The 13,567-nt window shown below is 56.3% G+C and overlaps 1 protein-coding gene across 1 annotated transcript in view; it reads left to right on the forward strand.

Annotated features, from left to right (window-relative positions):
* Sh3pxd2a (SH3 and PX domains 2A) overlaps positions 1 to 9,446 on the forward strand; it is a gene marked incomplete at its 5' end in the record, with an annotated part of 196,155 nt that extends 186,709 nt beyond the window's left edge. The window contains 4 exon segments of the mRNA XM_005403799.2: positions 810 to 1,147; positions 2,320 to 2,369; positions 4,869 to 4,988; positions 7,370 to 9,446. Coding sequence (XP_005403856.1) covers positions 810 to 1,147; positions 2,320 to 2,369; positions 4,869 to 4,988; positions 7,370 to 9,334 — 2,473 coding nt within the window. The 3' untranslated portion in view covers positions 9,335 to 9,446.
* Between the last annotated feature and the right edge of the window lie 4,121 nt (positions 9,447 to 13,567).

Below are 13,567 nucleotides of genomic sequence, written 5' to 3' on the forward strand. Positions count from 1 at the left end.
GGGAGGGCACCGGGAATCAAACTTAGGACCTTGCGCTTGCCAGGTACCACACTGCGGAGCTATATCCCTGGCCCCCGCCCCCCGTTTCTGCTTTTAAGTACCACTTAGAACAGCTTTCTCAACCCCCAAGATTAACATTTACAACTCCTTGTTTTAAAATTTTACTGTATGGTGTGAGGTCAGGCCTCCGTATTTTTTGTAACTGGATAATCAGGTGTCCTCAGATCACCTATTGAATAATCTGTCCTTGACGCATCAGCTTCAAATGTTCCCTAAAGGGAAGCCTCTTTGTGGACTTAACTCTGTAACTGTAACCCACCTCCTGCAGTAATACCAACACCCTCACCGGCCTGTCAGGCTTTTCCACACCCATCATCCTAGGTGTTCTCCCTGTGTCTGTCCTCCTGGACACCTTAGCAGCTACTCTACCCTTGGTCTTGCAGAAAAGAAAAAGTTGAGCTCCAGTGAAGGAACTTGTCCAAGGACCACAGAGTAAAACTTTTACCTGTGACATCTCTCCTCTCTAACTTTTCTCTTTGCTATGGAGTTGTGATGGCAAACATGGCACGTGTGCCCCACCTGGCTGTTACCAGTGAAGCCTTGAAAAGCTTTGCCATCACTGCTATACCACATCACGCCATCTCATTTCTTCTCTCTAGAGTCCCCCCGCGATGGAGTGCCCAGTCTCCCACAAAGCGTTTTACAGAAAGCTTGGCTGGGTGGGGCCCGATGGAGACCTGGGCCTAGGCGTAGAGAGTAGAGTCAAGCATCAGACCTCTAATGTTGGTGTGACCCACTCCTTCCCGCAGATACCTGGGCAAGGAGGGCTGGGCGCCAGCGTCCTACCTAAAGAAAGCCAAGGATGACCTGCCAACCCGGAAGAAGAACCTCACGGGCCCAGTAGAGATCATTGGGAACATCATGGAGATCAGCAACCTGCTGAATAAGAAGGCATCTGGGGACAAGGAGACGCTGCCCACGGAAAGCGAGGCCTCCGAGGCCCCCGTTGCTAAGAAGGAGATCAGCCTGCCCATTCTCTGCAACGCCTCCAATGGCAGTGCCTTGGGTGTCCCAGAGAGGACCGTCTCCAAGCTGGCCCAGGGCTCCCCGGCCGTGGCCAGGATCGCCCCGCAGAGGGCCCAGATCAGTAAGCCCCTGGCCGGCCTCTGGGTGCTCTTACAGGGTGGGCACGGGTGTAAGAAAAGCCAGAAGGGCATGGGGGATCCCACCATGCTTCCTCTTTGAGCTCCAGGCCCACCTTGCCCCTCACGCTACCAGCTTGTCACAAGGGCAGAGAAGCGGGGGGCTGTGATGGCCTGGTCCCCGCAGCTGCTCCTCTGATGAGCTGCATGGTGGCTAGGCTGCCAGTGTCCTTCTCTAGGTGAGAGCTGCGGTAGCCACTTGGCAAAGGGACGTATGCCAAGAGCAAGAAGCATTTTCTTTCTCTCTAGTAGAGGCCTTAAATATCTATGATGGCATATAGTTGATTTTTACAAAAATAGAATATATGTTCTTCTGGATTATGAAGTGGGAGGTCCTATGCCATGGTGAGCAAAGATGTAGAGGAACATCTTCTGGGCTCTAGCCTCTCTTCCTCTCACTTTGCAGCAGTTTTTGGAGCCTGAGAGACCAGAAATTAGAAGCAGTTTCACAGGGCTTTCTCCAAGGACTTTTTTTTTTTTGCCTGGGGGGTGGTTCCAGTACCAGGAACCGAACTCACAACCTTGCGCTTGCCAGGCAGGCGCTGTGCCACTGAGCTAAATCCCCAGCCCCTCTCCAGGGACTTTAGATCTGGGCTCTCTGGCACCTCCACCCTCTGGACCAGCAGTGCCTTTGCTTGAGGGTTAAACTGTCTGTATTGGGTTCCTGCTTTGGGTTGTGCCCTCCCATTCTTGCAATCTGGAAGGAAGTTCTTTTTGTAATTCAGCCTTGAACTTAGTTAAGTTGGCTGTCCTGCCTGAAACCTTTTAGGCAGCCAGTCGGAAGATCTTCACCAGGCACCCCTTCTGCTGGGCTTTGTGCTGGTTCCTGGGGACTTAGGAGTGAGTGGGAAATGCCGTCTGCTCCTAACTTGGAAAATCGGATAAACCTGTGTAGCTGTACCTCGAACAGTGCCCATAGTGTCTGTACTTCACTGTGCACATAACGGGATTCACGGACGCCCCGAAACACAGCCAGGGAAGCTGTAAAGGCCTGTGTTGCCCCTCGCCCACAGGGAGTGAGGGCATCGGGTTCGTCATGGGTGCCACCTAGGAAAGGCAGGTGCAGGTCCCGTTGCTCGTTGTCGGACTGGGATTTATGAAGCCGTGTCTCTTCCAGACTCCCCGAACTTAAGGACAAGACCTCCACCTCGAAGAGAATCAAGCCTGGTATGTGTCGTGCATGCCTTCTCCTGTCCTCCTGGGGATGCGCTGCAGCAGCCCCGATCACTGGCTGCCTTCCCACAGAGCAGTTGGCCCAGAGGCTTCCGGCTTTGTGGGACTGGGGGCAGAGAGGGAAGCTGGCAGATCTGCGCCTTTCTGGGAGCCTGGATGCACGGTTTATAATCGGAAATGCACTGCACTCCAAAGCTAAACAAATCCATCACAGCCGCTGCACTGGCAGGCATAAACATCTGCACTGGCCGGCCAGAGTGTCCAGCAGGCATTGCCAGCAGCTGGAAAGAGGCCTGCTGTCCATGTGGCCTGGAAGCCATTCTGCCCTGCTTGCTCAGGAATGCCTGGTGGATGGGGTAGACGCCCGGCCAGAGCCGGGGAGGGAGAGGCAGACCAGGGAGCGTGCTCCAGGGAAAGGGGTGAACTGTAAGGATGGCTCACACCAAAGCTGTAAGAGAGCTAATGCTCCTGGGCTCCCTGAGTCTTGTGGGTGGCATTTCCTGGTGACCAGGGTCTCCGGCAGGCAGGTGTGCAATCAGAGTGCAGGCTCAAGGGGGCAGCATGCTGGTGATAAGCTGAGTCCTGGGACCGAGGACTGTCATCAGAGGCACAAGATGCAGGGGAGGGTCAGAGCTTCGAACCTGCGCGGCATAGATTCACATTCCCCTTCTGACTCTGAGGTGCGGAGAGAACTTAAAAGTCACTTACCCTGCACAGGCCTCAACCTCCTGTCTATAAGGTGGAGACAGCTGTAGCTACCTCCTAGGGCTGCCGTAGAAATGAGATGCGCTAATACATGCATAGGACCGGCAGGCAGGTCTCTGTTCCCTGGGTTGACTCTCGACTGTTGGGATAATGTACACAATGGGCTTAGCAGTGCACTGCAGCGACCAGTGATAACTGCCCTGAAGAAGGGGTAGCAGCGGTCCGTGGAAGAGGCAACCCTCTGTACAGAGAGGGCTTTGAGGATTTCACCCCTGGTTTAGATTCCAAACCTTCCTTGCCCCGGTCATCAGTCCCACTGTAGTTTCTCTCTTTTCCCTTTGGGAATAATGAGTTCTTCCTGCCCATCTCTTTTAGCTCTGGCTGATTTTTCTCAGGCAGACTTGATTTGGGCCAAAAAGGCTCCTCCTTCCACACTGACCAGGACTGCCCAGGCAGGCTGCTGTTTCCACGGATGCCCGTGAGTCCCGTGCAGGGCTGCAGAGCCAGGCCCCAGGGCGGGGCAAGTGGGCTGCTTCGTACCCAGTGCCTTGAAACTGGCTTCCTCCCGCCCCTCACTCAGACCCAGGCCAGTTCAGTTTTGACTGGTAGAATTACGACGTGCCGAGCCTTGGAGGATGGGAGGCCTTCAGAAGAGAAGGTTTGGGGGAAGCTGACCTTTGGCTTCTGCTTGTTGACCTCTTCTTAATGCCCCTTGCTGGGCCAGAAATTGTGTACATTATCTGAGCAATCCTCCTAATGGCCCTGATACTAGTTTCATTTCACAGATGAGGAAACTGAGGCCCAGAGAGGTCAGGGGCCCAGGGCTACATGGCTGGTGAAGTGCTGGGACTGGAACCCAGAAGGGCCTTCTGGGTCTTCCTGCCGTAGCATGGCTGTTTCTCCCCGTCCCTCCTTTGTTTTTCTTCAGTTCCCTGGGTTTTCACCCCTCGGGTGTGAGACAGGAGGTAAAGAGGGGGACACAGAGCCCATCTGAGCCAGAGTGCAGGCCTGGGGAAGCTACAGCCCACCAGGACTACTGTTCAGCTTGGTTCACTGCTGGATGCCAGGGGCCTCAGACCAGCATGTGGCACACAGTATATGCATAGCAAACAGTCATGAAACAAATGAATACGGCGCATAGATCAGGGGCTGAGGCCAAATCCTTTTTTAAAAAATAAATTTATTTATTTGTTTGTTTATTTAGAGACAGGGTCTCTCTGTGCAGTTCAGGCTGGCCTTGAACTCACTGTGCAGCCCAGGCTGGCCTCAAACTCAGAGCGATCTTCTGGCCTCAGCCTTCGAATGCTGGGATTACAGGCGTGCACCACCACGCCCCAGCTGAAACCAAATCCTAAGCATCCTTGAATACAATGCGTGGGATTTGCTGTGCTTATTTCCAAAAAGCAAAGCGATTTAGGACCTCGGTGTGTTCTACCTGCCCGCGGGGACGAGGGATCCAGAATTCTGTCCAGGGCTTGCCTGTCTACTTGGCACTGCAGGGCACAGCCAAAGCTTTCTCGTCCAACCCCACTGCCCCCTCTGCGCCTAAGAGGGTAGAAATGCGCCTGTGAACACGAGTATTCCCGTAGCTCACGCCAGGCCTCCCCAGAAGGGCAGCCTCTTGGGGTGGACCCTGAAACTCACGCGACAGAGGCCTGCTGGGCCAGCTGCCGTCTAGCTGGTGTGGATGACCACGCGCACACCACGGGGCCAAGTGGGCGGCCGCCCTTGGCCTTGTTACCGGCCGGATCAGCTGGCTTTGCTCACCTTGCTCTCTTCCCGCTGTAGGGCTTCCAGCTGCCCAAGCCGCCAGAGCCCCCTTCCGTTGAGGTGGAGTACTACACCATCGCCGAGTTCCAGTCTTGCATCTCTGACGGGATCAGTTTCCGGGGCGGACAGAAGGCAGAGGTAAGCCTTGGGCTGAGGGCCGTCTGCTGCACTGTGTCCAAGGGCGTGCTACTCTGGTTTAGGTCTTAACAGCAAGGTTTGGGGCGGGGGTGGGGAGGGGGGCAGGCAGGAGTGGCACCAAAGCCAGCCACACAGCTACAGATATTTGCTGAACACTAGCAAGCGCCACGGGCAGTAAGAGGTGCCCGGGAACAAAGGGGTGCTGTGGGGTACAAGCTCGGGCCACAGTGGGTGGTGGTTGTACATTTCTGGGGATTGTACATTCTGGGGACTTCACACTGACCTATAGTCACAGCCGTGTTTTGTTTTTTGTTTTTTTGTTTTTTTTCTTGAGACAGGGTGTTGCTAAGTCTTTGAACTGCCCAAGCCGGGCTCTAACCTATGATCCTCCTGCCCCCTGCCCCAGCCTTCCAGAGTGCTGGAGTTACAGGCCTGTGCCGCCATGCCAGGCTACAGTGGGTTTCATTGCTTTGATTGCAGAGCTTCTCAGAGCTTAGCATAGGGGTGGCATCCAGCAAAGCACTGATGTAGCAGCCTTGATTCGGGCGTGTATAGCCCCAGAGCCTCTTCTCTCAGAGCTGCTCAGGGCCAGGGCCCTGCAGATTCCACACCCGGAAGTGCTGTTGCCGGGAGAAGAGCCAGGCAGGTGCAGCACAGTGGGAACCTAGCACTGTCCTCGTCCTCACCACAGGACCCCTGGCTCTGATGTCACTTCTCCCTCACAGGCTGAGTATCTCTTTGCAAAGCAGGTAGGAGGCTCTCGGTGCCCTCCTAACTGGCCTTCTAGCATTTATGCAGCTCTTCACTCACCCCTCCTTATCCACGGGGGAGACCGTCCCAGACCCCAGGGGATGCCTGGAACCACAGGTAGTGCCCAGCCCTACCGGAGCTTTTTTCTATACTTGTATACCTGTGACGAAGTCTGACTTGTAAATTAGGAAGTCACAGAAAGCAAACCTTGGACAAGGGGACACCGCTGTATTTTGTGGCCTGTATGGAGCACAGGGGAGAAAAGAGATCTGTGACTCAGTCGTTTTTCTTGAGTGGCTTTATGTAGTCACAGAGTTAAGTCCAAGTAAAACCCATGACACTGTCGGGTTCACTAGCATCCTCTGCCCGCTGAGGAGGGAGCATCCCCAGCGCCAGCATTTCTGACCTCATGTCTGGAACTTGGAGCTAAATTTCCTCCACGAGACTTAGGTTTCTGGAAAGCCTGAAGGCTTCATACTTCGGACTTGCCTGAGCCTGGGTATTGGGTACAAGGTGGCCCAGGATGAAGGGTGGACGGAGGACCACAGGCAGGAGGACATGTCTGAGGAAGAGCTGGCTTTCCCACCCTCCCGCCCCTCCTCGAGCCTCACGCTGTGGTAGCAGTGTCTCCTTGCCCTTCCCGTGGGTTCTCCCTGGGACTGTCCCCCCGGAATGCCCCACGGCCCCGACCTACCTTCCTAGATGCTCCACAGTCCAGACGAGCCCTGTACTGCCAGCGGCCACACTCCTGGCCATTAGCCCATCCCAGGTAGAAGTCAAGGAGAAAGCTCCTTAAATGAGTTTGCACTACATAAGAATGGCCGAAAGCCCCTCACTCTGTAGGAAACCATTCAACCCAAAGCAGTCTCTTCAGCTAATGAGGTTTCATTTCCTCAGACAGGGAAATACCCACAGGCACTGGATGTCGGGGAGATGCTGTGCCTGGAGGCCTGGGCCTCAGGACCATACCTCCCCATTTGATTAATCTGCATCTTTCCGGGCATAGGGGTGTACATGTATAATCCCAGCACTCAGGAGGCTGAGGCAGGAGGATCGCTGGAGTGCAAGGCCAGACTGAACGGCATAGCGAAACCTTGTTCAAAAAGACAAAAACAAACAAACAACAAAAAAAAAAAACCACCTCTTCTACATCTCTACATCTTCCATGCTCACCTGAGAGAACCTTCCGAGGGATTTCAGAGAGGATCTGGGTTGGCGTGAGTTGGGAGTTGCTAGGGCTGGGCACAGCGCCAGCTTAGGGGAAGTAGGGGGTCTGCTGGACCAGTGTTGACAGGCTTAGAGAATCAGGGAAAGGGACTCGGAGAGTGAGAGCCTCCACCCAAAAGATGCTACAGGGCCGGAGGTATAGCTCAGCAGCATAAGCGCCTGCCTGGCAAGCACAAGGGCCTGAGTTCAATCCCCGGTACCAAAAAAAAAGAGATTCTATAGACCTGGGCTTGCATTCTGCTGTGTTGTTCACTACAATGGGTCTTGAGCTACTTGCCCAAGTACTGATTGCTCATCCATGAAGCGGAGATGAGGTAGCCTCCAGCCAGCGTGTGACGCTCCTCATCTGAGCCTGCAGGGGCCCCAAGATTCCCCGGCTCACTGCCCACCTGCCTCTTCCCCAGGTCATCGACAAGAACTCAGGCGGCTGGTGGTATGTGCAGATCGGTGAGAAGGAGGGCTGGGCTCCCGCCTCGTACATCGACAAGCGCAAGAAGCCCAACCTGAACCGCCGCACGAGCACGCTGACCCGGCCCAAGGTGCCCCCACCGGCGCCGCCCAGCAAGCCCAAGGAGCCCGAGGAGGCCCCTGCGGGTGCCAGCGACAGCCAGGAGTCCCCCCTGAAGCTCAGATACGAAGAGCCGGAGTATGACATCCCCGCCTTTGGCTTCGACTCAGAGCCAGAGCTGAGCGAGGAGCCGGCAGAGGACAAGGGCTCGGGGGACAGGCGGCCCGCCCAGCCCCGCAGGCCCTCGCCCGCCTCCTCCCTGCAGCGGGCGCGCTTCAAGGTGGGCGAGTCCTCAGAGGATGTGGCCCTGGAGGAGGAGACGATTTATGAGAACGAGGGCTTCCAGCCATATGCAGAGGACGCCCTGTCGGCCAGAGGCTCCTCCGGGGACAGTGACTCCCCTGGGGGCTCCTCCCTGTCCCTTGCCAGGAAGAACTCCCCGAAGTCAGGCTCCCCGAAGTCACCCTCACTGTTGAAGCTCAAGGCCGAGAAGAACGCCCAGGCAGAGCTGGGGAAGAACCGCTCCTCGGCCTCCTTTTCCTCGTCCGTCACCATCAACACCACTTGCTCCTCATCCTCCTCCTCCTCTTCCTCCTCCCTGTCCAAGAACAGTGGAGACCTGAAGCCCCGCTCCGCCTCGGACGCAGGCATCCGTGGCACGCCCAAGGCCGGGGCCAAGAAAGATGCTGAGGTGAAGGCTGGGGCGGCCTCCTGCACGCGGGCCAAGCCGTCCCTCCGGCCCAAGCCGTTGCTGAGCCGCGCAGAGTCTCAGAGCCCAGAGAAGATGGACATCAGCACGTTACGGCGCCAGCTGAGACCCACGGGCCAGCTCCGGGGGGGCCTGAAGGGCTCAAGGAGCGAGGACTCAGAGCCGCCTCCCCAGACAGCGTCCGAGGGGCCCAGTGAGGGGTCCAGGAGAGGCTCGGCCGACGTCATCACCTTCACTGCCACTCCGCCGTGTCCCCCCAGGAAGGAGGGGGAAGGGCCGGCCACTGCCTACGTGACCTGCAGCGCCTACCAGAAGGTGCAGGACTCGGAGATCAGCTTCCCCGCGGGCGCCGAGGTCCAGGTGCTGGAGAAGCTGGAGAGTGGGTGGTGGTACGTCCGGTTCGGGGAGCTGGAGGGCTGGGCCCCCTCCCACTACCTGGTGCCGGAGCAGCAGGAGCAGCCCGAGCCCTGTAGCGCAGAGCCGGACGTGCTGAGGGGCAGGCAGAGCGAGGGCAAGTCTGACAGCCTGGAAAAGGTCGAGCGGCGCGTGCAGGCGCTCAACACGGTCAACCAGAGCAAGAGGGCCACACCGCCCGTCCCCTCCAAGCCGCCTGGGGGCTTCGGCAAGCCCTCGGGCGCCGCAGCGGTAAAGATGAGGAACGGTGTGCGGCAGGTGGCCGTCAGGCCCCAGTCCGTGTTTGTGTCTCCACCGCCCAAAGACAACAACCTGTCCTGCGCCCTGCGGAGAAACGAGTCCCTCACAGCCACTGACGGCCTCCGGGGCGTCCGCAGGAACTCCTCCTTCAGCGCCGCGCGCTCGGCCGCCGCCGATGCCAAGGGCCGCCTGGCTGAGCGCGCTGCCAGCCAAGGGTCGGACTCGCCCTTGCTGCCCACCCAGCGTAACTGCATCCCTGTGTCCCCCGTGCGCCCCAAGCCCATTGAGAAATCCCAGTTCATCCACAATAACCTCAAAGATGTGTATGTGTCTATCGCGGACTACGAGGGGGACGAGGAGACAGCGGGCTTCCAGGAGGGGGTGTCCATGGAGGTGCTGGAGAGGAACCCCAATGGCTGGTGGTACTGCCAGATCCTGGATGAGGTGAAACCCTTCAAGGGCTGGGTGCCCTCCAACTACCTTGAAAAGAAAAACTAGCGGAGGCCCTAGGGTCCCTCCAGCCACAGTGTGGCGCTGTAGCTGCCGCTGGATGAGCAGTGACGTGTGGACAGGAGGGAAGGACCGCGTGGAACCCTGCAGAAAGTGTGACCTCCCTTGCCACTCCCCAGCTAGAAGGGAGGGGATGAGCGGGAAAGGGAGTGGCAGGGGAGCCGGGGCCCGGGGCCCAGCATGCACCATGGTGGCTTTGCTGATGGACCGTGCCATGTGGGGACAGGCCGTGTGGAAACCCCAGTCGTGCCTTTGCTGCAGACCTGCAAGAGATGTGGTGGTGGGGCCTCCAGGGTCCTGCCCTGCTTGGCTCTTACGGGCAGGCATCTTGCCCTGCAGGTGGCCCGCGTACTGTCCTAATCTGTATTTGTGAATTGTTCAAGGTTCCCAGGGATGGCCGCTGCCCTTGGGGGTGGAGGTGTGTGTATGACAACACGGCTGGTCCTGGGGCTTAGAGGTGTCTTGTGTGAGCTCCTGTGCCCCTGGGCCAGGCCGCTGTCGCTGTCTTGTAGTTGAGGAAAAAGTGGTTCCAAAGTGCCAGCAAGGGCCATCCTTCTTCGATGTCCCTGTTCTGGCCTTGAGAAGGAGCCTGCCCTTCTCCGGGCACCCCATGGGGGACGCGTTCCCGGCAGGCTCTTTGTCAGCTGCAGACTGTTAGGGCCTTTCTCAGCAGGGGGCTCCTTTGCATGTTTCCAGAGGGTTATTGCTTCGGGGTTATAGTCAGGCCTTTGGTTTCGGGCTTACTTTCGGGTTGTTCGGGGTGCATGGGTAGGGGTAGGCTTTCTGTTGTATTCTGTGGGAGGGGCTTGTTTTGATTCTGGTTTCACGTGTTTCCCCTGCCAGAGGCCATAGTCACTTCATTTGGGTTCCACTGTGTGCACGGTGCCCGGGTACGGCACTCACCAGAGGGACCGGGGCTGGCTAAGTCCCAGCCCCATACTCAGCGACAAAAACCTTCTTCCTGCCCAACTACAGAGGGGCGGGGAGTACAAACTCCCCAGAAGGGAGGACTGTCATTCAAAGCCAGACACCGGAGAGAAGGCAGCTGCCAGGGTGCCGTGAGCACCGTTCCGTGTACACCCTCCCACTGGGCAGGGCTGAAAGCCTTCCAGAGGAGCTGTGGAGAAGTGGCCGTGGACCCCATCCTGGACCCCACCTGGGCCCTGAGTTGGACCAGAATGGACACCACCTTTGGCCTGCTGGCAATGCCACAGAGAAGACAGAGGACCCCTGTGCCAGGCGCCAGTGCGGTCTTCCCGTGGGGCAGCGCCCCAGCGACGAGAGCAGAGGATGGAGTTCCCTGCACGTCCTCTGTCGGCTCTGGGTTGTGTTTTTCAGTTGTTGACAGTTCGGAGGGGACCCTCCAGCAAGAAGCCCAGCGGCTTCCCATGGACTCCCTTGCTGCTGGGAGTGGATTTCCACACGTGCCTTTGTTTGGGGCAGACCAGGCCTCAGAACAGCCGCCAGAGCTGCCCCATCGATCGATCGGCTGGGCTAGGCTGTCCGTCCCTCTCCAGACAGGTGAGCCGGGCCCAGCGTCTCAGTTGCCCCAGATCCCAGAGGCCTTGCTGGGATCCCCCAGCCCCGGCAAACCGCTGATGTTCTTTGTCAAAGGGCCACGGTGAGGTTGTTTGGTTTCCTTTTGTTTTGCTCATGAGTTTAAAATTGAAATTAGTTTTTGTTTTTGTTTTTTTTTCTGCTGGACAGTATTAAATAGAGCAGGATGTTGAGTTAATCTGCTAGATTGCAGTACTAATGGTAGTGGTTTAGTGTCTTCATATTAATATTATTTGTACTTATTTGAACAATAATGATAAAGAAGTGGTTCATTATTTTTTAATTAATGCACTTTAAATGAGATGGAATGAAAAGCATCCCAGAGAGCAAAGTGCATTACTTAAAGATGCAGTATATACTTTTCTCATTTTTAAACAGCACATTATTTATTAAAAGAAAAAGAAGTAATTTATGATTATTTAAAATAAAATTTAAAAGTAGAGAGACTGTCGGGTTAGAGGACCTTCCGCAGAGCTGTCTTCCAGGGGCAGGGCCCACAGCCGCGCTCCTCGGATGCCTGCACTGAGCCGGTTCACGCCAGCCCGACCAGGAGGGGTGCAGCGGCTGCCGGCCACAGACATCTCAGCAGGGCCAGCCGCAGTGCTCCCCAGAGCCTACCCCTCCCGCCCCACCGTGTGCACCCCCGTCAGGCTCTCTACAGCCCCCCGACCCCTCTCCTAGATTCCCAGTGCTCCGAAACTGTGGAGTCATTGAAAAGCAGGACTGCAAGGGACCGGGGAGGCCATTCCGTGCCATCCCTTTCTGTTCCTGCAGCCCAAGGCCAAGAAATGACTTTCCCAGAATCACACGGCTAGCTCACGGCACACTGCCCGCTGCGTTAATCCTGTGTTCCTGCCCTCACCCCACCCCCACCTGCAGTTTATCACGTGGTCATCGTGTTTACATTGGGACGTCCAGCCCAAGGGTGGCTGGGAGCTGCTCAGGCATCCAGGAAAAACAGTGCTGCCACCTGGTGACATCACATAGACTTGAGCAGCGAACAGGGACTCACCGTGCCTGTCTGCACCGCACCCTCCCCTTCAGCCCCGCTCAGGGCACGGCACACACCTGCAGACCCAAAGTTGTTAATACTTGAAGCAAGAAGGTGCACGCAAGTCCTTCTCAGACTCGGCCGAGGGTGCCAGGCCTCGCGCCCTGGACTCCTAGCCCGACCCAGGGCGAGAGCGCCTTTCCCTAGAGCTACTGAGCTACTTTCTGACTTCCAAGGGGGCTGCTGGCAGCAGCGGAAGAGGGCGAGGCCTGGGCTCTGACCCATCTGGAGGAAAACCAGATCAGACTTAAAGGAAAAAAGAATGAAATCTCAGCAGTGTCCAAACCTAGTTTTCCATTGGTTGCGATTGAAAATGTGAAATGACATTGTATTGCTGTATACTGCAACTTTAATCATAATGAGCCCTTCTGAGGTCATTATTGAGGTTTATATAATGCCCGAAGACGCATCATTTGGTGCTTTGTTCTTCTTTCAGTTTAAGGACCTTTTTCTTTGATGACACGGGAAAAAAAGATCTTCCTCTCTCGCACTGTGCCTCTGTCTGTCCCAGCAGGCCTGGCTGTGTGGCCTCGCTGCTCTTCCCCCGGGGCGCAGGCCTGGGGCACCGTGAGCAGCAGATGTGCTGTCCGTGCTGTGGGTCCCCCGTCCAGGGGCTGTGGCCAGGCCTCAGCCTGTCCACCCCAGCCTGGCCCCAGACGTTCCTTTCTTCCTCGACTCTCCATCCTGACGAAGGCATTATATAGAATCATTGTAATCACTTTCAGATGTTAGAGCAGCGTATGTTACTGGCATTTATACCCATCGCTTTCCTCAGCAAGGCATGTTACTGCTTTCATCCTCTAAGGAAAAGGGACAAGGAGTTTTGGCCAAGCATTATTTTCATATTACTAGTACTTGCAGAGTAGGAGTAGAACTATGTAAGTTTAGACCTTGGTTTGGTAGTTTGTTTTGTTTTCAAGGGGCAAAAGGAAAGATAAAATAACGCCTACTTTTCCTGGTTTTTGTATTTAACTAACATATTATTTTTTAGGGTTGCTCACTTCCCCAGCCCCCTCCAAATACTTTGCATTCTCAATCGAAAATGAAAACAATCTGAGAGACAGAAAAAGTGCAATATTCCAAAAGGGATGCCAGGGCCCACGGGGCGGGCGGCGGGAGACCCAGCGCCCTGTCTGCAGAGGCAGAGGAGGGGTCAGAACTGTGGAGCAGATTCGGGCGTCTGTAGAATGTGATGTCTCAGCCTTCTGCGTCCTCTCCTGCTTCCCTGGCAAGATGGTAGGGGTCCCCAGCAGAGGACCAGCCCTTTCACTCGTGGTGTCTGCCCAGAAGAAAGGGATTCAGGGAAGTGGCACAGGGCTCTCGACTCCTGGGCCCAGTCCCCAGAGTAGAATGAGGACACTGAGGAACCTGACCTTGTTTTCATTTCCGTTGTCCGTAGCCAGCTGCTCTGAGAGACCTGTCCCAAAGCTCCCAGCAGCCTCTCAGCCCAGGCTCCTGATGTTTGGACTCTGACCCTTTTGATGTATGTTTGAATCTTTTGAAGACTGTGGAACCTCAGTCAGTTTATGGGCAGGAACCCTGGACGTAACCAAACCCAGTTGGAGGATGTGGGTGCCTTAAGCCCCGCACCCGCAGGGAGATCCAACTCCCTC

The sequence above is a fragment of the Chinchilla lanigera genome, unplaced genomic scaffold (assembly GCF_000276665.1).
Source record: "Chinchilla lanigera isolate Chin_1 unplaced genomic scaffold, ChiLan1.0 scaffold00084, whole genome shotgun sequence".
NCBI lineage: Eukaryota > Metazoa > Chordata > Mammalia > Rodentia > Chinchillidae > Chinchilla > Chinchilla lanigera.